The following is a 23,315-nucleotide window of genomic DNA, read 5'->3' on the forward strand; positions in this document are numbered from 1 at the left end:
ACTTTTCATTATCCAGAACTTTCTGCATCACGGGTTTCTGGATAGCATGTCCCATACCTGTATTTACATTTTTCAGGGTCGTACCATAATTAAAATTTACAGATTTTTTTGTACTAAAAGGGAAAATGCTACATAGTATATAAGAAAAACAACATTTGAGAACAAAATCAGCTTAGATTTGCAGATTCAGTCTACTTATCTATCTCTCCTTTATTCTAGGTCTCCAGTTTATATACTGAAGCAAATGCTTTCCTGGGTACTCCAAGACTCAAGAATGAAAGGGAAAAGAAGAGTTTGCATTCAGTGATCCGACAAGAATGATTCGCCACAACCCACATGTGATAAAGATGTGCAAATCTAGGGGTTTTGCCAAGCATCAAGCTGTCCACCCCTTTTGAGTTGCATCATGACGGGAGAGACAAAGCATATGTATGCCATCAGCACCAAGGAACCTAACTGCAAGGACTCTGAAAGAGGCTCATCCTTTGAACAGTTCAACAATAATGAAACAGTGATCTCTTCAACAAGCAGTGCATCAGACAACTGTGGAAATACCGTATCTGGTTCAGGAAATAAAGCACCTCAGTTAAATGGAAGGGAAAAAGAGACCCATAACCAGAGGGAAGCTATAATAAGACCACAACAAGCAGGAAAGATTGATTTCAAATTATTGCACAACAGACCAAAATTTTCTAGTGATGCTTCATGGCCTAACAGTAGAAGCAACCCACTTTCTCCCACAGGAAAGAGTCGGGGAAAAGACAAAGCAAAACGATCTGGAAAGGGAGATCGCACTCAGCACCAACTATGCAGACTTAATATTACAAATTCAAGATCAAATCCTACCATTGGAATTGCCTACCCTCAGCAAAAGGTAACACCACCTAAAAAAATTGAAGTTAATCAAGGATCTGTCTCAGGAAGTTATCGCTTCCATGTCCCTAGTGTTCCTGAGAGGGAGACGGAACTACAGCAGAAGGACCTTAGCTTCAATCGGTGTTTCCAGGAGTCTAGTCCAAGCCTTACCTCCACCAGTTATACCTCAGCTTCAGCTTCTAGGGGTCACCCCGGATTAAAACTTCAGCCACCGCTGGGCAACCCCCATGAAACTTCCAGCTCTAATGTTCAGCTTCATTTTTTAGAATTCCAACAAAATGGAAACTCCTGGAATTCATCGGAAAAAAACTTTCCAGGAGCAAATAGCTATGGTGTCTCAAATCAAAAACTCTGTACATTTCCTGAGGGCAAGAAGTCAGACCCTCATTGCTTTGGATCCATGCAGTATCAGTATCCATATCAGGTGCTGCAGGAAGCAGTTGGTAATACATTCTGCAACAATGCAGGTGGCCAGGACTTTGCAGATGTCTCACTGTCAGTAAACCAGTTGGCACACAATGCGTTTTCATTCCAGTCATCAAGAGAAGGACCAGATGATCCACAAAGTAACGGGCCTTACAACGGTGTAGACAGCAGGACATATGTTCTTCCTTCTCCACAAACTTCGTTTTTACATGCACAGCAGGATACTCAACATTCTCCAACGCCTCCATGTTACACAGGGAGGAATGAACATAACAGTGATCACAATGGTGCTATTTCTTCATCTGGTGCTATAACTTCTTCTGGTGCTATAGATCAAACCCAAAGAACTTTTCAAGAAAATCAATCTGTATTTAATCATGATGACTTAAGTTTACATGGTAATGGTAAGCCAACATTAGGCAACAAAAGGCAGCCTCCATCAAAAGACTTTGCGACCAGTCAAAGACTTCTGACTTCAGGAAATGCACTACGAAGGAATATGCCACAGGATTCTTTAAATCAAGTGCACTTCCCTAGTAAAGTCTACAACAATGGAAACACAGGATCTGCACCTTTTGATAAAAGCATTTCCAGATTACCTCAGACTTGGGATGCAGGAAGTAAAACTTTCCCACCTATGGACCAAAATTCTGTGTCTTTTGCAAATTCTTCTGGAAAGCTTGTACCCTACCAATGCCAATCTAGTCCTGATCAGAGACAGCATTTAAAACCTGATAGGATTCCATGGCAACAAGTTCATCTTATGTCTCCAAATCGTATGGAGTTGCAAAGGCAAACTGGAAACCAAAAACTTCTATATCCTACTTCTACTCCTGAGTGGGGCAATAACAATATAAAGCAAAAGATTCCAGTAGAGTATCACACAAAAAAGAACCTAACAGTAGAGGGGATCTCTGCACAGAGAACTGATGGTGTTAGACAAAGCTACAGCTTAGGCAATGTTGTAATGTATGACAGTGTGAAAGAAGCAGGTCCGCAAGTATGTGATTCAAGAAACAAAGGTGTGCTGTTTGGAATAAACCAGCAGGTACAACACGTGCCATCTACAAAAAAGAATAGCAACCAATCAGTGAATTTAGCAGCAGCATCTCCCTGTCAATCTCCACTTCCTTCACCTGTTACTAATCCAATCTCTGGAAGCACCTGTTCATCTCTTTCTCCTATGTCTAGTAGTCCTGTAAATCCCAGTTCTGACGAGAGTCACAAATCAACACTTACCTTTCCACCTTATTTCCACCAACCATGCCTTTCAGCAGAAGGAAAACCTTTCCATCTCACAGAATCTTTAAATTCTAGTTCTCTTATGTACCACCCACCAGAGGCTATGAAACAATTTAGTTATTTAACAGAGGTCTCCAAGGATGAACATCTGTTTAAAAATACACATGAAAGTCAATACACCAAACAAAGTAATGGTTCCAGCAAAGTTTGTATGGACAACTTTGAAATTGAACCTCCTCCACCCCCTCCTTACTCTTCTCACCACTTGTTAGCCAATTCACTTAGCAGTGCAAATTTAGACCAGTTGGATGTCCTCCTTACATGTAAACAGTGTGATCAGAATTACAGCAATTTGTCTTCTTTTCTTGAGCATCGCCAGTATTGTAGCATGAATTCTCAAACTGATCTGAAGGATTCTTTACAGGCCACTGAGCTCAGAAAACAAATTGTGGACCCCTTAAAGGCAACTCACACTACTTCTGGGCTCTCTAAAGGTCCACTTGAGATTCATCAACATCTAATTGGTTTCAACAAAGCAGTTGATTATTTTCTTGATAGTGATGCCAAAGAGGATAACAAGGATGATTCAATGAAAGCTAATACATTCCACAGCTTAACATCAAATATGCCTTTACCAGCTTGTGATACATTAGAAATGGATGATGCCAAACTTGATAGTCTAATCACCGAAGCATTAAATGGATTAGTGTTTCAAGCAGACAATGCAGAAATAGACAGCAGTTTCATTGATGTTTTTGCTGATGATGACCCTTCTACACCTAAGGCAATGGGATGCAGTCAGACCTTTAAAGTAAAAGAATCTATAGAACACAAAAGAAAGCATATAAGTGTAGAAGAAAAGCAAGGTCAAACTAAACAGACCCAATACATCTATGAGGATAATTCAGACATAGAACATTCATGTAACCCCAGGAATAAAATAAAGAGGCACAGTGAACAGAAAAATGCAGAAATTGAACCAATTACCCCATACTACTTTGAAACAGAGAAAACAGATGTTGTAAAAAATAACCCACAAATGCTGGAAGAATATGAACTGGTCAAGCAAGGTAAAGATGAAGAAGCTTTTAAGTCAGAACTAAAAAGGAAAATAAGTATGAATAAAAATGATCAAGACATTCTGTATGACAACAAAAAGAACCATGATTCTCAACGAGGGAGAAACAGAAAAGCATCTTTGCCTGATTTTTCCAATAAGGAAGTAAAGAAAAAGAAATCATACAATGGAACATGGAGTAAAGAGTTAATTCATAAAATTGTACAGCAGAAAAACAAGCTGCATAAGCTTCATGTGAAAAACAATAAAAATGGACAGTTTTCTTTAGTAACAGAAAGACATTTTCCTGCAACTAAAAGTCATCCTTTTGGGGAATACGACTATATTTCAGATTCAGAGGATGACACTTTCATCTCTTCTTTACCAGGAAAGAGAACACCAAATGGCAAACTAAAATATACTTTCAATCGTGACCATCATGGAAGAGAAGGAAGGACAAAAGGCAAAGAACCTGTTTGGAGGGTGGGAGAGGCCACACGATTTCAGTTAAAAAACAAAGATTTGAGAAATATGAAGAAAGACATTAATAGGATTAGGAGAAGAAGCAGTCAGTCTTCAACTAGCAGTGACCAAAGCACAAGTAATTCAAGTGAAACAGGTTCAAGTCCAAAGAGCACTGAAAGAACTGATTCTGAATTTGAGCAGGATGCATTACTAAGTCATGATGGTGTGAATGTATCCAACCAGAATATAGTTATAAAACCTCTATGCAAAGAATCTTTACCAAAGACAATGAAATCTCAAATGGACTTTCCCAAAGGGACCAAAAAGTTTGGATCTGCTAAGTTTCTACTTGCAGGCTCCAAGGTTTATCAAACAAAGTTAAGTAATTCAACAAATTTTGAAGATAAAAGCAATTTACAGCAAAATGATGAAAAGGAATACTCCAATGAAATTAACTCTGTGAAAAGCGCAGACAGTCAATATTTCAAGAAATCAGCTGATGAAGAAGAAAGAGTAAGCTCTTTTCACAAGGCTGTTGTTGCCAGCACCCTATCACAAGGCATCTATCATTCAGACCTGATACTGAATGCAAATAATGTACCACAGCAACGTTCTTTTCAAAAAGATTCCATTCACTTCCAAGAAGCAGAGCTCAAGGATTCCACTTGTCTTTCTACAGAATTTAATCCTGCCATGAGCATGAGTTTTTCTGATGCTAATGTAAATTATATGAAAGAAGTACTGCATAGTGATCACAAAGACTTTGCTATAGCTGGAGGATGTTACAGTGCAGATCCAGTAGAGCTTATCTCAACAACAAAAAATCAAGAGGCCTATACCCATCACAGTCAACAATTCCCTGAGCCTACTGTCTTGCCAAGTTTTTATGATAACAACATTTTTGGTAAAACTCAGAGCCTTGCGCCCCAAATAGGTCAAGTATATGTAAACCAAATTTCTCACAAAAGCAACAATGAACAATTTGAGCATAAGTCTTCAAATTCAACATCCTTTCCTTCAAAAAACAACGATGAGAATAAGTTATCATCTACACTTTCATTTGATTCACCATCATTATTTGGCGAGTTACCTTTGGCAGATTTTGAATCCCCATTGTACACCAATGTTCAGCCTACAAAAGATAGCTATGTTGATTTTGCATGCGCTGATGATCAAATAAGAAAATCAACAGGCTTTGAGCAGCAGTATCCCCAGTTTTTGCAAGAAAAGAGCTGGGACATAACTGAAGAAGCCTCCACAATATTATCTAACAACATAGCTCATTTTCAAGTATTAGATAGTCAAGATGCTGAGAAATATGATGAAGTATCTGGGTCATCAAGGCCAGTTTCCCTGGCTTTATCAGAAACAATTACCGATTTTAATACAGCATTTATAAGTAACATATCAGAAGATGAATTGGAAATCAAAAGGTTAGTTACGGAACTTGAAAGCCAGCTTCAGACTAACAAACTTCACAGCGAGACAGCTTCTCAAATGTGCTTAAAGAATTCAATCAGCTTTGAACTTCCAGAATCTTCTGTCCCATTTCAAAATATGGTGGTAAATTCACTTGAAATTCAAAGAAAGAATATGTATTTTGAGGACAGTAAGGCAAACAACAATGTAATTAATTGTTCTGGAACTACTGTCAGCATGAAAACTAACCTTCAGGATTGTCAGTCACTTAAAAAGGTTGAAGAAAGACATGGGAATCCCAAGAGTCCTTGGACCTGCTCAATACAGTTTGATGCATTTAATTCCACAAACCAGTGTCTTGAACCAACAAAGACACAAGATTCTTTTAGTTCAACAGACAATTGTAGTCAGTATCATTTACCACTAAATGTAGGGGTACAAGAAGAACTAAATTCTCTGCCTAACACACTTATTACACCCACTGCTGTGCCTGATGCATCCTTGCCTAACACCTGCAATCAAGAGGATCAAAGTTTTTCTGAAAATGATATGAGAAAAACTATGACCTCAGCTGATCAGATTTCTGAAAATAGTGACAATCAAACTAAAAAAATTGATGCCATACAGAACAACTCTGGTCAAGAGCTTTCTAACAAGCAGCAGCTAGATGACAACTTTGATGATCCACCAGAACTGGAACCGTTTCACAGTGGTCCTGAATTAAATTCTACATTTCATCTGCAAAATAATAATGCACCTGTATTAGATATAACAAACACTCCAGAGCACAAGGCAATTTTATCTGACGAGAGACTACCCAGTTCATTATTTGGATCTGATAGTCCTGTGTCAACAGCTCAATTAGGATGCAATGAAAACAGCCTGTGTAGGAAAGAACAGTCTCCAGATTCTGTCAACTGCAGAAAACAATTAAATATTGAAAAGGCACACCAAAGCAACTTGCTTCTCCTTGACATGCCAGTTCTGGTAAAGGAAGAAAGTGCAGTTTCTGAAAAGTTACCAGTTGTTCAAGAATCAACAGATAACCCATTGCAACAGCTCCAATTATTTGTTGCAAGGACTGCCAAAACTAATGAGGAAGAAATGCTGATACCATGCTTTCCATTGTTGTTACCTACACCCTCCCATTCTGGTTCTCAGTTAGAAATGGAAAGTGATTCCATCTACATTGCTGAAAACACAAAAATAAATTCTGTAGAGGCTTCTGAGGCCTGCATTGTGGCAGCTGAGCTAAAAGAAACACCTGATGTGTCAGAAACAAAGAAACATTCCGCTATTGAACAGCTCCATGCAATGGACAGTGAGAGACCATGTCCTGAAATACTTTACCAGTCATTAAGCGGTACAACACTTAAAGAAGTTGATTCATGTCATGATTTAGAGAATAAATGTTCAGACATTGATGTTGTTGAGGTTGTAAAGGAGTGTATGTCACAAGACCACATAGACAAGGGCCTCGGTAATAGAACTGAAAACCAGATAAGAGAGCCACAAAAGGTAGATGATCAGAATCCATGTGACACAAATGAAAGCAAAGCAGCATTGAAACACAATGAACAAATAGATTCTGACTCTTTCAGCCTTATATCTGAAGCTGGTGCTTTCACAGTTTCTTCAGAGAATGCAGCTACTTCAGTAAGCAATATAGAAAAACATTCTCACCCTGGCTCCCAACATGAAGAATTTGCACTGCCTTATACAATAAATACAGATGTAAATAAACTGTGTAATGATGCAAAGAATCTTGAAATACGCAAGGCTTCCAAAGAAACCTCTGTTTTTTTAAGCCCAGAAAGTCACCTGCAGGATATGAATATGGTGAAAGAAAAAGATATTTTCATGGAAAATGATGAAATCAGCAAGGGTACCACTACAGAGTTCAATAAAAAATCAGATGATTCTCTTTATGTTGGTGAAACATCTGCTCACTTTCCCTTGCATCACGGTCATCTGAAAGCATTGCAAGAAGGCAGTCTGGAATTTCACATTCAGCTTCAAGACATTAATGATTCAGCAGTAAATCCACAGCTAAACTTTGACACCTTCCCTCATCTTCCTGTGGATGCTTCTGAACAAATGGCTTTCTCAACAACAGATAATGATCCATGCACTAATGAAGACACTACAGTATCACAAAGCATACCAAAGTGTCAAGTAGAGGGTGAAACCCATTCTTATGATGCAAAAGCACATACAGTTGAAGGGACGGATGCACTTCTTTATCCAAATAAAAATAGATATGTGGACTCGTCTTTGAAGATTTGCCAAACAGAACCAACAAAACTTAAAGACTTAATTTCACCAGTCTCTAAAGAAAATGTACCTTCATGCTTCTGCCCTGAACTTTTATGCTCTAACTATAAAGAACACCAGGCTAATCCTGTTGCAGATATTTTGCTCAGCTGTCATTCCGTGCCTGCCAGTGATGGCTATCCAATTTATACCGAAGCTGGTAACAATAAGCCATATTCAGCCCTCCAGACCCAACTTTTTACAGAAGACTTAGAAATCATTAGAGAATCTTCAATGTGTGGTAAGAAGGATGAAAACATTACATGTAACTGGAGCAATACAACTGAAAATAGCCACATAAACTGTGAATTACAGTGTGTAGACAGAGAAGCACCTTTGACATGCGACCTGATGGACATTGCCGAATCAGAGTTTTCAGGCTTAAGAAATCATGAAGCTGATGCAAGAATAATTCAGTCTTCCAAAGAACCACCAATTACTGAAAATATTAGTACAGCTGTTGAATCTGAAAGAAAATGCGCCACTGATATGGACTCTGTAATATTGCGTATTTTGGATTGTGATAAGAGCAAAGAAATATTAGAAAGCATTGGCATCCCATCAAGAAATGGTCAAATTAAAGACAAGAAGTCAACTGGAATGTCACTGACATGCAATATATGTTCCATATCTTTTAAATCAAAAACAGGATTGACAAGGCACAAAGCTGTTAAGCATAACACAAAAAATGATGGGCCAGCCATACTGCACAAAGAAATTCCAGTAAGTGAGACCAATTCTACAATACATAATTGGGGACATGAAGACAAAGTTTTACAAAAAACCTCCAAAGCCTTAAGACAGCAAACATGCAACACTGACTCTATTTCTCATAATCCATTCATAGAAACCCTAAACCAAGAATGTGGCCTTCCACATCCATACTTGGTCTCCAGTAACAGCACTTTATCAGCAAAACCAAAAGGGGAAAAAAAGATTAAAGGCCAGTCTGATGGCCCTAATAGTTTGGAAGATGCCTGCAAAAAGAAACTTAATGGCAAGGTAAAAAAGAGAAAATCTAAATTACTTGTGAACAAATGCACCGATTCTCAGGTACCCTCTGATGATATTTTGAACATGCTCAAAACAAATCTTTTAAAGGCAATAGGTCAAACAAGTAGTTTTTCTTCTACTGAAGGCAAAAATGCATGGAACCAGCCTTCAAAGAATGACAAGCAGCAAGTGGAAAATGGTATTGAAAATAGTTTGGCAGAACCATATACTTCCAAAACTTTTTCTGCTGAGGCAGATGAGGTGATGAGGATTGCTATAGATCTTGAAAAAAATGGATCAGTTTTACTTGGTGAACAGATATGGGAAAAAGATGCTAATGAACAACCTGAGCAGGTAGGAAATGTTGTATGTGATACAGAGCCTGTTAAAAGCATACCATTAAATGAAGAAACACAGTTTAATGAAGAGTCATCAAAAAATGACTTAGATATGTGTTTAGAGAAAGATATTAAAGATATAGATTATTCTAAAAAAGTCACGCTGGAATCTGATGCATCAAAGGAAGCAGATCAAGACCTACATAGCTTGTTTGATGATGATAACACATTTTCCCAACTTTTTCCAAGAGATGATCATTTTATCAGAAGAAAGTGTACCCGAGTCTATGGAAAGAAGGCTAAAAGACAGACACCTCCCTTTGAACCAGACATTAAAAGTGTACCAGAATCAACCCATACTTCTCATGTTACAAACTACACATATAATTATAGAAATATTGCCATGGATTCAACATTAATTTCTGATGGCAACCCTAGTATAACTGCAGAGCCTCATGCAGATCACACCAGTCCAGTGAAAATAGGATCTGATATGGATGAAATAAGAATGATGCCAATATCTCCAAATCATTTGCTGGAAAATAATCATATGCCTTTGCTGACTAGGGAAAGCCAAAAGGTAACAGATGGAACTGTAAGCTTTGAGGACAACCTGTTTAATTCGGCTGGAGGATCTAAAGGTTCATTTACACCAATAAGAGATTTGGATGAGGACTATAATAGCAAAATGTCAGAGGATACAAGTCTCCCAGAGTTTCCTACGATTGATATGAAGATGCTTAGTGCAAAGTTTGACATGAGTGAATTGTCTTTTTTTAGTGCTTGTGGGGATGATTCTGAGCAATCTGACTTGGATACTCCAGATATACCAAATAATGAAGATCAACAGAAAAGATATTCCAAAAGTAGGATTGGTGATAAAAAACAGGCACGACGTGGCAATGTGAATATCAAAACCAAGGATAAGCAATACAAATGTAAAGTTTGTTTTCAGTGGTTTCTAACATTGGGTGAACTGGATTTCCATAAACTGACTCATAATCCATCACCTCCACCTACTTGCTACATGTGTGTTCAGAGAAAGTTTAGTTCCCGAGAACAATTACGAGACCACCTAAAAGATAAACATGCAAAAAATAAAGCTGGCCTTTGGATCTGTGGAATGTGTTTCAAAGAAATCTCAGATGTTTGGATGTACAATGAACACTTACGGGAACATGCAACACAGTTTGCCAGGAAAGGCCAGGCACAGAAATCTGTGATGGGGATACCTGGCTGTTTTTCTGAAGACAGTATGGTTAGGACATTTCTAAGTACCTTCATTTATAGAACACCCAGTAAACCATCAAAAACACCTGATGGGGAGGACAAAAGTCCATCAGTCAAAAACCAAAACCAATCAGAGCATAAAGATGATGATGATGACCTTGTGGTGGAGAAAGAACCAATGAGGAGTAACCAAAATATTTCACCCACTCCAGTTCACGTAAAGCTCTCAGTCACTGCTCCTTTGGAAACTACACAAAAAAATGAGCCAGTTCAAAAAAATGCATCAATTCACCCCCATTGCAAGGATCCTTCCAGAGATTGCCATCATTGTGGGAAACAATTTCCAAAGCCATTTAAGCTACAGAGACACTTAGTGGTTCATAGTTTGCAGAAAATATATTTATGCCATAGATGCCCCAATTCTTACCAAGAGGTGCAAGACTTAAGGAGTCATCTTAACAGCAAGCATCAATTGTCTGAAGAAGGGACTGAAATAAAGCACACTACCCTTTATGCATGTGAATTATGTGCGGATGTCATGCATGTGATAAAGAAATCCTTTATTTGTAGCACATGCAACTACACATTTTCTAAGAAAGAGCAGTATGATAGGCACATGGAAAAGCATTTAAATGGAGGCAGTATGATCTTTAAGTTTAGGGGAGTGATGAGACCAGCCACTTTGGGAAAGGACGTTAGAGAAAAAAGAAAAGAAGCTTTTACAAATGAAAACATGTCACCTAACAAAAAACAAAAACTTCTTAATGAAAGTGAACCAGACACACCTCCTGCATTAACCTGTTTTAATGTTAAAAGCAACGGAGGTCAGCCTCCTTACGTTGATTTGGCCCTCTCATCCCAATTAACATTAAACACAGATAAAAGCAATAAAAGTGAAAATGAACAAGACATTGCAGTGAAAATAGAGGATTTGCAGACTGATATACCAACAATCAATGAAGAAAAAATTATAGATGACATAACACTAGCCGCATTGTGCATGTCACCTGTTGTTGATGATCTCATTAAAGCTGATGAAGACAAAGGAGACAAAGGGGAAGATATTTCAATGGAAATGATGAAAAGGTTAGGTGCTGAAATGGCCTCTTCCAGTGAGACTACAAAATGTAATAAATCCATTTTGTATGATGTAGAGGATTACAGCACAGAACCACCAATTTTAAAGGTAGCAAGTCCAAAAATAAAGAAAAAGTTAATATCCTCTAAACACATGGAAGAGACAGCTGATGTCCCAGAATTAGGATGCCAACAGACTGGCACAAATGATGTGTTTTGCCAATTACTGTCCAAGGAAACTGCTGAATTGTCTACAACAAACAAAGATATGTCTGCAGAAGACAACTCACAGAGTGAAATTATAAAGACTGGCAAAGAAGATACCATTAAATCAGTTCCAACGGATGAGGCAGACATATCTGGTTTGCTTCCCAAAGAAGAGGCAGTGGTTCCTGAAGTAAACCTTTCTTTAAAAGATTCCAGAAGCCTTAAAAAGAATAGATCAGTCAGCCATGCTAGCAAGACCGTCAGTCAAATGGGCGTTACAGCTGTTTGTGAAGAAGATGCAATAAAGAGTTCAGTAAAGCAATGTACACCAAAAGCAAAAAATTTAACTGAAACATCTTTTGCTAAAAAAGAAACAATCCTATTAAAACATGCAAGTGTGGATACGATCAAATCTTCTGACAAAATAATACAAACTGTGCCCTACAAGATGCACCCAAAGAGCCGCAAAGAGCACAAGATAACTGGTACTAAGGCATGCTCTGGCTCCCAGGAGAATTTCTCTGTAGATGGTAAAACAAAAAAGATGAAACAACTAGGCACTGTGAAGACTGAGACTTCTGGAAATTTAAAGAAACAAGAGTGGACAAATGGTCTTTCAGCAAATTCAGAGACTAAAGATGAGGCTCTGTTAAATCGCCACCATTCCAAGCCAAACTCAGGCGGCCCCAACAGCCAGTTTAAAAAACCTACGATTGATGCCCACAACCAGAAAAAACAGAACTCTAAGTTGAGCAATGGGGAATACAAAAGCAAAAATGCACTTATGCCAAAAACTTTACACCCATTTGCTTCAAAAAGCTCTGTTTCTTCTACAAATAGTGTTTCGAATAGGCGCAGACTGGGCCAAAACACAAAACCCACTGAGCCATTAAACTACAGGACTGCTGAATCACAGAACAATTTGTTAAGTCAGCTATTTGGACAAAAGCTTACTAGCTTTAAAATTCCTCTTAGAAGAGACGTAACAGAATAAGACTGTTCAAAGTAGCACGGTTGACAAAAAGAGAAATAACTTGGACTCTAAAGAACAGGAACATTTCATTTTTTAAACTTTTCTTTTTCTCAATCGAGCTTAGCAAAACTTGCACTGCAGTGTGTATGTAAAATAGTTTCCTTTATGTTCTAGAATATACTTCAGCGCAGCTGGTTTGTCATGCAACTTTGTTATGGATTTACATTTCTAATCATCGAACTGCTTTGGATAGTCACAAATCCCCAGTTTCCTGATGTTTTCTGGACTTTTCTTTAGTACTTTAATAAGCTGCTGAGGTTATAGGCTTCTTCCAAAAAATCCTTTCTATGTCATTTCATTTGTTCTGCACAAGTTAATATTTCTAGCTCCTAAGCTCTTTTAGGATAGGAAAGACAACAAGTCATTGGATTATATTCATGGTGTATAAGTGGCACACTATTGAGCAAATCTAAGATTTATTTAATAAGCCACAGGTCACATTAACTTCCAGGTGATTTCAACATGAAAACTGAGGCATCCAAACGGCAGATGGAACTATAAAGTAAATGAATGTATGAGGATTATAATGGCTGCCCTTGCTTGTCAGACAATGGCATAAACCCAATAATATTATGGATACTGTAGCAAATCAAGTAATTATTTTAAAAGAGCTAAGTGCTATCACTGGTGGTATTAGTAACTTTGGCATTTCCCAACTGGTTTTGTCCCATTCTGGTTGCCTTTAGCAAACATTAGGTAGGTGACATTTACTTGTCTGCTGTTTTAAACAAACATTTGATTGGTTGCTATGGGTAGCAATAACAATGTTACTTCCTGGAGCACCTGTTATTACATTACCCTATTGGAACACTTATTAATCAAAGGGTGAATAGACAGTTCACATAGTTGTCATAAAATAATACTACTTCACTTTCCTACTTTTTTAAAAATGCATTTAGAAAATGATGTGATCTGTTTAATATTCCTTGGGTACCAATGTTCAACATAATGTTCTCCAGTACCTGCTGATCTACAATTCCACCATTTCAATACTGAAATCTCTTATTCCTAAGCAACTGAAGGATACCAGGATGGACATTCCTAATATAACAGCACCTTTATCTAGACAGAGGCTCTGCCATGTCTAAATGTTTAATAATCAGCATATACCATTTTATCAGATATGTAACGCTGCTTTTTAGTTTTTAGGTCAGGGATGGGTAACATGTAGCCCTCTAGGTGTTGATGAAATACAGCTCTTTGAAACCCTATCAGCCTTCAGGAGGCCATATGTTGCCCAACCCGCATAAGTGCATACCTTGCTCTGACTGGTTCAGTCATTGCCCAAACACACTGTAGCAATAATTGTATCTTAAACAAATGTTATATGTTTCACTGGGAAGGTCGCAAATATATGCATATGTACCCTACATTGGATTCACTATATGTTAGGATGTTCCCTTATATATATATATATATATATATATATATATACCTATAAACAGGACCAGCACACCATTTCACAGCAATTCTTCTATTTATTCATTCACCGTGCGTTCCAATGTTTTGGTCCCTCCTGGGGATTAGAACATCCAGCCTCTCCTTCCAGCCTTAATTTGGAGGCTGCAGGGGTTTATAATTGTACAGCAGTGAGTAGGCCATAGGCTGGATATCCCTGAAACAGTGCAGCCCTCAGAAAAAGTACTAGCAATAAGGCAAGTGGAACAGTATGCACTTGCACTATACAGGCAGGGTGAAAGCAGGAAATATTGACTCTAACCTGTACGTAGGAGTTTTTCGTGCACTCACCAACACTGGACTGATGTGGTATCCCACAAATACAGATGCTTCTGGTTCCATATACAGTTCTTAACAGATAATGCATATTACCCAGTTGAGAATATACACTCCAGTGTTTGTATTATTACTATTGTTATTATTATAATTATTAGTTTAGCTAAGCCTGTTTTGGGTTTTGTTCATTAATGTATAGTTCAGGCCAACCTTATATTTCCTACTGTGTATTGTTCCCTTTATATAATATCTGTGACCACTGTAAATAACCTGAAGGTATCAGTATTGTAAAACACTGCATAATATAACAGAGAAACTGTGCAATTTCAGCTGCTTGTAACCCATTAACCCCCTCACCGCTACTTAAGCCCGTGACACTGACTAGTTTAAACCTTTCATTGGTTTACCCACACTCCTGAGTTTGAAGGACTTAACATACAATACAATAATATAACTTGCTTGACAATCTTACTGTAATGCTCCCAGAATACTTTGCTTTAGAAACTATGGTGCTATTTGTTCATAGATCAAGTAATGTGAAAAGAGACTGAAATTTTCATTGTCCAGTGCCGGTACAGTGTTAAAATCACTCCACACTCTATCTGACTTTCTTTTGTTTTTTTACTTAAGAATATATAAATATATAAATATAATATGTCAGAGATGGGAACTCAGGTGCAATGTACATTCACCCTGATTCTACAGAACACCTCTATCCAACATGAGCATACAAGGCACTGATGTAGCATCAGAGGCAGGAGTACTGTGCACAGATCCTAAGTAACATAAAACGCAAAGCTTCCTCCTGTTAATATGTATCATTAAAATGCATTTTTATTGTATAAAAAATATTCTACTTACTTGGTGCAATGCATATTTCTAAAGATTTTATTTTGATATTTTTTGTCCATAAAGCAGAAAGAGCATAATGCCTTTTTATATTGTAATTTTGTATGGCTTAAAATGCCTCTTTATAAATGTTTAATTAAAATATGAGATACTTTTGTCTTGATTCTTATTTTTAACCCTAAGAAAAACTGTGCGGTGCTGATTATGTAGAGGGAGACGCTGCCCTGCTGATTGTGTAGGGGGAAATGTGCTGCCCTGCTGATTGTGTAGGGGGAAACTCTGCCCTGCTGATTGTGTAGGGGGAAACTCTGCCCTGCTGATTGTGTAGGGGGAAATGCATACCTCCCAACATTTGAAAAGCAGAAGAACGGAAAAGAATATCTGCCTATGTAGTGCGGCACAATTTTTTTCAAGTCATGCCCACTTTATGGCCATGCCTCCAAAACAGGCCCATTTTACAAAACCACACAAGCGTCCTCCAGCTCCCCCCTAGTATCCTCCAGCATCCTCCCCAACATCCTTCAGCTCCCTCCCGCATCCTCCCAAGCATCCCCAAACTCCCACTTAATGTGCTCCAGCTCCCCCCTAGTATCCTCCAGCTCCCCCTAGTATCCACCCCAACATCCTCCAGCTCCCTCCCAGCATCCCGCAGCTCCCCCTTAACTTCCTCCAGCTCCCCACAGCCTCCTCCCAGCATCCTCCCCAACATCATCCAGCTCCCTCCCAGCATCCTCCCAAGCATCCCCCAACTCCCATTTAACTTGCTGCAGCTCCCCCCTAGTATCCTCCAGCTCCCCCCTAGTATCATCCCCAACATCCTCCAGCTCCCTCCCAGCATCCCCCAGCTCCCCCTTAACTTCCTCCAGCTCCCCCCAGCCTCCTCCAGCTCCCTCCCAGCGTCCTCCCCAGTATCCCCAGTTCTGCCCTGCTGATTGTGTAGGGGGAAATGCTGCCCTGCTAAATGTGTATGGGGAAACACTGTCCTGCTGAATGTATAGGGGGCTTGCACTTTGCTCTTAAAGCAGAAAGAAAATCTCTGTAAAAAAGTTAATATGTAGTAAAGAGCACAATTGCAATGTATTCTTTTGGAATGAACTATTGTTGAAAAAAGATTGATTAAAGCTAGCTCTTGGTCAGGTCTAGTGTCCCAGATTTTAATTCCTAAAGGAGGAAGCCTTCTGTATGGTGTTGCCAATCGCTATACAGAGTGCTGGTATTACAAATTTACTAGCAATATAAATGCCGGTAAACTTGTAAGGGTTGCAGCCCTACCTATAATCCTTCCGTCCCTTGCTCTTTCCACGGCAGATCACCCCTTTTATTTAGAGGCTAGCCTCTGTCCTGCCCATTTCCCCTGCCTAGTCTGCCCATTTCCCCACCCCCAAGTGACATCACTGGCTGCCCCCCAACCTAAAGACTGGTATTAACAGCAAAAAAAGGTGGCAATCCAACTCCTGCATAGAGAATGCAAATTCCCTTTAAATAGTCGCCCTGAAATTTTTCTTACTTCAGTTGGTATAATTTCCATCATTTCATGTCAACATGATATCTGCACCTGATTCTTTAGAGGCAAATATGCTGCATCAATTTAAGCAGGTGCTATGGGTACCCTGGAGCTACCACCACCAATTCACAGCAGGTATGTGGACTGATGCAGAGGCATCAAGTGTAACTATGTGGAGGTATAAGGACTGGCTTTGGACACACTTACCTTGATAATTTTTTCTGGCCTCAATATACTCTAACATACTCAAAACATTTAAAAAGTGAATGAGCTAAGCCAACCCCAGGGTGCATTCTTGCTTCTAGAAATCAGAATCAGTAGACTAGCTATGGCTATATGAATAGTGATGGACAAATCTGTCCTGTTTTGCTTCACTGAAAATCACGAAACTCAATGGGCTTTTTTTGCGATGACTTTTTCTAAGCTGTGCACCTTTTTTTTTACAATATATTCTAGTCTAAGACTTTTTTTTACTGCATACCCATCACTAGATATGAATAGTAAAATATTTATGAATGATTTTTAGGTGGTTAAAGTTTTAAAAAAACTGAGAAGGTGTTTCTAAGTAATTCTATGAGCAAATATTAAAGCTAAAGAGGAATTCACTTTTATTAGGTAAGATAATGGGGTTGTTCCATTAATATTTCCAGGCTGGCCAATCAACAAAGAATATAAATGTTTGGTTTTAGGTTTGTGCAGAATTAGTTAATTGCAGTTAAGGAAAGGTTCTTGGTCTTGCAAATCAGATTCGATTGGAGATCAATCCAAAAATGAAGAGATTGGGACTGAATGCAGACTTTTTGGATCATTAAACAAAATAAGTTGAATCTATTATACCTCATATTTGTGTGATTCCAGCCTTAATCCTTAGTGAAGCGCTGAAATTTTAAATGAAACCTTTTAGGGCTAAAATGGAAAAACTAGGAGGGAGTGTTGCATAGAGCTCCATGCCTTAAAGCAGTGCTGTCCAACTTCTGTTGTACCGAGGGCCAGAATTTTTCCGACCTACGTGGTGGAGGGCCGATAATGGAAGCCAGTTTTGACCACTCCCCTTTTTGAAACCGCACCCACTTGAAAACACACCCATGTTATCACATGACCATACCCACATTAATGGTTGTTGTACAGCAAAAACCTGCCATACTCTGCCTGCCCTACCCTGCCTGTGTGTGCCATACTCTGCCTTCCCTACCCTGCCTGTGTGTGCCATACTCTGCCTGCCCTACCCTGTCTGTGTGTGCCATACTTTCACTGTGTGTGCCATTCTTGGCTGGTTTGTGCCATACTTGGCCTGTGTGTGCCATACTCTGCCTGCCCTACCCTGCCTGTGTGTGCCATACTCTGCCTTCCCCACCCTGCCTGCGTGTGCCATACTTTCACTGTGTTTGCCATTCTTGGCTGGTTTGTGCCATACTTGGCCTGTGTGTGCCATACTCTGCCTTCCCTACCCTGCCTGTCTGTACACACTGCAAAAAGAACATATACTGAGGTGGTACTTCAATTAAAAAGTTTTTTAATATATAGTTATTGTGCAGACTGTAGGAGCAGTGCCAGCATTGTGTCACTGTAGGCTGCCTGTGTGTGCCATACACACAGGCATCATAGGGCAAGCAGAGTATGGCACACACAGGCAGCCTACAGTGACACAATGCTGGCACTGCTCCTACAGTCTGCACAATAACTATATATTAAAAAACTTTTTAATTGAAGTACCACCTCAGTATATGTTCTTTTTGTAGTGTGTAGGGATTATATGTGGGTTTCTACTCCTCCTGAGGTGTGAACAGGGGAACAATGTGGGTGATTACAGCCTGGGCCTGAGGTGTGAACACTGCAGGGGGTGAACAATGCAGAGATTAAAAGGTGTGAACAACACAGGGGATTACATATTTAAACAATACAGCCTGATTACAGCCTGAATCTGAGGTGAGAACCATGCAGGGGGGGCAGTTAATCACAGTACTGATACCATTTAAAGCTTACACAAGAGTAAGCCATCAAAGCAGCCAGACAGGTGGGGGGCCATACAGAGGGGGGTCGCGGGCCGCATGCGGCCCGCGGGCCGCCAGTTGGACAGCACTGCCTTAAAGGATGCTGCCATGGTTATGAAGGGTTTGTGAAGAGAGATTGCAGTCATGTATTCTTCCTTTTTCTTTCTCCATTGTTTTTACTAATGTTTTAACCTAGACATTCAGATATATAGTAGAATATTAAAACTATTGATTCAAAAAGTAAATACATTGGATAAGCAAAGATACGAGAAAATACATTAAAATCAGATATTGAGAAATTTAAAACAGCAAAATATAACAATACACTATAATGCGTTATATATATACTTTTATTTCATCTTGGAGCTAAAATAACAAATCAAAGTGTTACATCAGTAAAAAGTTGAATAATTAGTAAAGAGAAAGCAAAAAATACAATATTAAGGATCAATGACTACAGAGGAATTGTACATACCTTTGTGGATTTCTATTCTATACGCATCTTGTAAGTTATACATAAGTATATAGACCGACAACAACAACAAAAATTCCTCATCTTTAGATCTCCACGTCTAAATCTGATCACTTCGTGGAAGCAAAGAAATCGTAGATATGATCCACTTCGATTCAGGTTTAAATTTTACTTCATTGTATAAATCCAGCAAAGGCTTAATATAAATTTGAAATCTATTTTGCAAGTACAGTTCAAGTTCTTTCCACATAACTGTTATGTTGACCCATCGCTATTTAGTTTCTTATAGAGGAAATTAGTTGTTACAGTGAAATTAGAACATCCAGGAATAAAGAATATTTATTAGCTAAATTCTGTCATGGGTGAGAATCACAAATTGCATATAACTCATCTCTTAATGTCCCTGTGTTGATTTCTCTATTATTTATGGAAATAAGATGCTATATGCTCTCCCAAATCTAAAGTGGACTCTATTCTAATATTGGTATAAATCACTTTTTGAGAGATTAATTCAATAAAATATCAAAGGTGCCTTAGATTTTTAAATTCTGCACCAAATGATGTCACTGCACATACAGACACGCGCATAGCTAATTATCCATCACATTTTTTCTGCTGAAACTTACTTACCCTATTTTCCCTATTGGATCACACAAGGTCTGAATGGGTGTAAAATAATGGTGTCAAATCTGGCATTCAGATAGTGTAAAATAAAACATAAACCTTGATAAAATTTGCTGTTTATTTTACACAACTTTTTGCACTGGTGTTAATTATTTTGCACAGTATGAAAAATAGGCACCTAAATGTGAGCTGCTCAGTATCCTCTGTCAATGCATCCTTCCATTGGTCTTCCCATTGGTCTTCTCCTGCCCCCTGGAATTGTGGCTGGTATTGTCACTCGTATTATCCACTACACATCCCTAGAAGGAAGATAGAATACGAATACTTGCTTAGCAGCATATCGGGGCTGTAAAGGAGAAGAATGCAACTTTGGGTGAGATTGTCACTGGGAAAGCAGGAGAAATTGGCTCATTGGGGTGGGAGGAGAAAAGATTAAAGAAATGTAAAATAAGACATGGGTTTCGGTACAGCTTGACACATTGGGGAAAGGAGGGATGGCTTGTCACATGGCTGAAATACAGAGGAGAGAATGGCATATAGGGAAAGAAGGGTAATAAAAGAAATGGGCACTGGGAAATGAGAGATTGGCACATAGAAAGACTGTGAAAGAACTAATGGTATATGAGAAAAGGAGTTTGGTATGGTACCAGACAAGGAAGGAAAGGCACATCAGGAAATAGGATTGAACACTGGGAAAAGAAAGTGGAGATGAATAAGTGAAAAATATACATTTGGTAAAAAAAAGACAAGAACAAAATGAAAGATGCTTTGTGTCAGGTTTCCATACTTTGCTAACGGGGGGGGGCATACTTTGCCTGGTTTGCCCATGGCACCAAAAAGCCTAGGTCCTACCATGGGGTAAATTAAGGGAAATTTACACAAAGCACATTGCACATGTGTTTGTAAATGTTTAATCATTTGCCTCACTCACAGAACTTATATTCTAATGTTCCCATACAGACACCATAACATTAGCAACCTACCCTAAGGGGGAACTTTTATTAACTAGAAAGGGAAGTTTGAGAACAAACTTCATGTTGGGTTGAAAAACGTGAAGTCACTGAATGAAATCTGATCTGTTTTTGGCTCCACCCACTTTTTCTAACCTTGGACCACAGTTATATAGTAAAAACCACTGTGCAAAGTTTGGGGACCCTGGTTTTAATAACCTGTCTGAATAGTCTAAATAGTTTGAACAGCAGAAATTTAAATTTCCCCACTGAAGGTCAACGAGTGACATCTGATTGGCGGTCGGTGGCTCAGGCATAAACATTGTGAGACTGACAGCATTTTACACTTCACCATTGAAAGTAAATAGGTAAAATGTGATTGGCTGTTGGTGGCTCTGCCCACTTTTTTCTAACTTTGAATGACAAATACCCACTGACTAACTCTGGAAAGTTTAACAACCCTGGAATTAATACTTAAATAATGGCATCAGTTAAAATATAAACCAATTAAATTTAATGGGTGGAATGGATTGGCTGTTGGTGGCTCTGCCCACTTGTTCTAAAACCCTGAATATGTAGTCAGCCAGTGACAGACTGTGCAAAGTTTGGGAACCCTGACATAAATAGTGTGAGAAAGGCAGCATTTTAAATTTAAACCAAAAAAATTCAATAGGTGAAGTCTGACTGGCTGTTGGTGGCTCCACCCACTTTTAAAAAACGAAAAGTCCCCTAGTGAGACTTGTGAGAATTGCAGCAGGTTGAATTTCCCCATTGAAAATCAATAGTTACCCACTTTTTCTAACTCTGAACTGCAGTTACCAGGTGACTAGCTCTAGTTTGGGGACCTTAGTATTAATATTTAAAGAATGGCAGCAGTTTAAATTTAAGTATATGAAGTCTATAAGTGAAATCTGACTGGCTATTGTTGGCCCCATTTACGTTTCTAAACTTGGAACAAAGTCACCCAGTGACAAACTGTGAAGTCTGGGGACCCTGACATTGGCTGTTGTTGGCCCCTCCCACAAATGTTGCTGTTTCATTTGGGCTCCACAAAAAGACAGGTGGCGGGATCACTTATAAAAGCACAAGCAGCCTGCTCTGCTATAGGGCGAAGAAGTGTTTGTTTGGGTGTTGTACCCCTAAAACTGTAGGAGGAGTAGCGTTTAGAAAATGGGGGGCGCTAAGAAGAAGAAAAAGCGGAAGAATAAGCTGAAGTGGAAAAACAGTATGTTGGTTTTTTTAACCCAACATAATTAGATACTAATGGTAATATAGGTTACTGCATATGTTTTATGTTTTTGTTCAGTGGTTACATATGTATATATTACAGGAATCAGGGTTAAAGGCTATTATAAGTGGCATTAAAGTTGGGGGTTTGACTGGGTTGGTGATGTAAAACTCAAAGCTTTATATTGCTACAACCTAAAATGTTTAAGTTACTGGAAAGCTAGGGATGCTGGAGACTGAAGTTCCACTTATAATCAATAAGAGGATATGAGAGAATGAGAGGATACGTGCTTAAAGGAACAGTAACACCAAAAAATTAAAGTGTTTTAAAGAAATTAAAATAGAATGTACAGTTGCCCTGCACTGGTAAAACTGGTAAGTTTGCAACAGAAATGCTACTATAGTTTATTTAAATGAGCTGCTATGTCAACACGGGGGCAGCCATTGAAGCTGGGAAAAAGGAGAAAAGGCACAGGCACATAGCACAGTGCTGTCCAACTGGCGGCCCGCGACCCCCCTCTGTGTGGCCCCCCACCTGTCTGGCTGCTTTGATGGCTTACTCTTGTGTAAACTCTAAGTGGTATCAGTACTGAGATTAACTGCCCCCTTGCATGGTTCTCACCTCAGATTCAGGCTGTAATCAGGCTGTATTGTTTAAATATGTAATCCCCTGTGTTGTTCACACCTTTTAATCTCTGCATTGTTCACCCCCTGCAGTGTTCACACCTCAGGCTCAGGCTGTAATCACCCCCATTGTTCCCCTGTTCACACCTCAGGAGCAGTAGAAACCCACAAATAATCCCTGCACACTACAAAAAGAACATATACTGAGGTGGTACTGCAATTAAAAAGTTTTTTAATATATAGTTATTGTACAGACTGTAGGAGCAGTGCCAGCATTGTGTCACTGTAGGATGCCTGTGTGTGCCATACACACAGGCATCATAGGGCAAGCAGAGTATGGCACACACAGGCAGGGAAGGCAGAGTATGGCACACACAGGCAGAGTATGGCACACACAGGCAGAGTATGGCACACACAGGCCAAGTATGGCACAAATCAGCCAAAAATGGCAAACACAGTGAAAGTATGGCACACGCAGGCAGGGTAGGGAAGGCAGAGTATGGCACACACAGGCAGGGTAGGGCAGGCAGAGTATGGCACACACAGGCCAAGTATGGCACAAACCAGCCAAGAATGGCACACACAGTGAAAGTATGGCACACACAGTGAAAGTATGGCACACAGGCAGGGTAGGGAAGGCAGAGTATGGCACACACAGGCAGGG

At 39.2% G+C, this 23,315-nt stretch overlaps 1 protein-coding gene across 1 annotated transcript in view; it reads left to right on the forward strand.

Moving 5' to 3' along the window:
- Nucleotides 1-15,415, forward strand: part of znf469 (zinc finger protein 469) — an 88,212-nt gene extending 72,797 nt beyond the window's left edge. The window contains exon 4 of the mRNA XM_012962311.3: nt 220-15,415. Within this exon, the coding sequence (XP_012817765.2) occupies nt 407-12,637 (12,231 nt within the window). The 5' untranslated portion in view covers nt 220-406 and the 3' untranslated portion in view covers nt 12,638-15,415. The remainder of the gene's footprint in view (nt 1-219) is intronic.
- The last annotated feature ends 7,900 nt before the right edge of the window (nt 15,416-23,315 follow it).

This window comes from Xenopus tropicalis, chromosome 4, assembly GCF_000004195.4.
Source record: "Xenopus tropicalis strain Nigerian chromosome 4, UCB_Xtro_10.0, whole genome shotgun sequence".
NCBI classification, from domain to species: Eukaryota; Metazoa; Chordata; class Amphibia; order Anura; family Pipidae; genus Xenopus; species Xenopus tropicalis.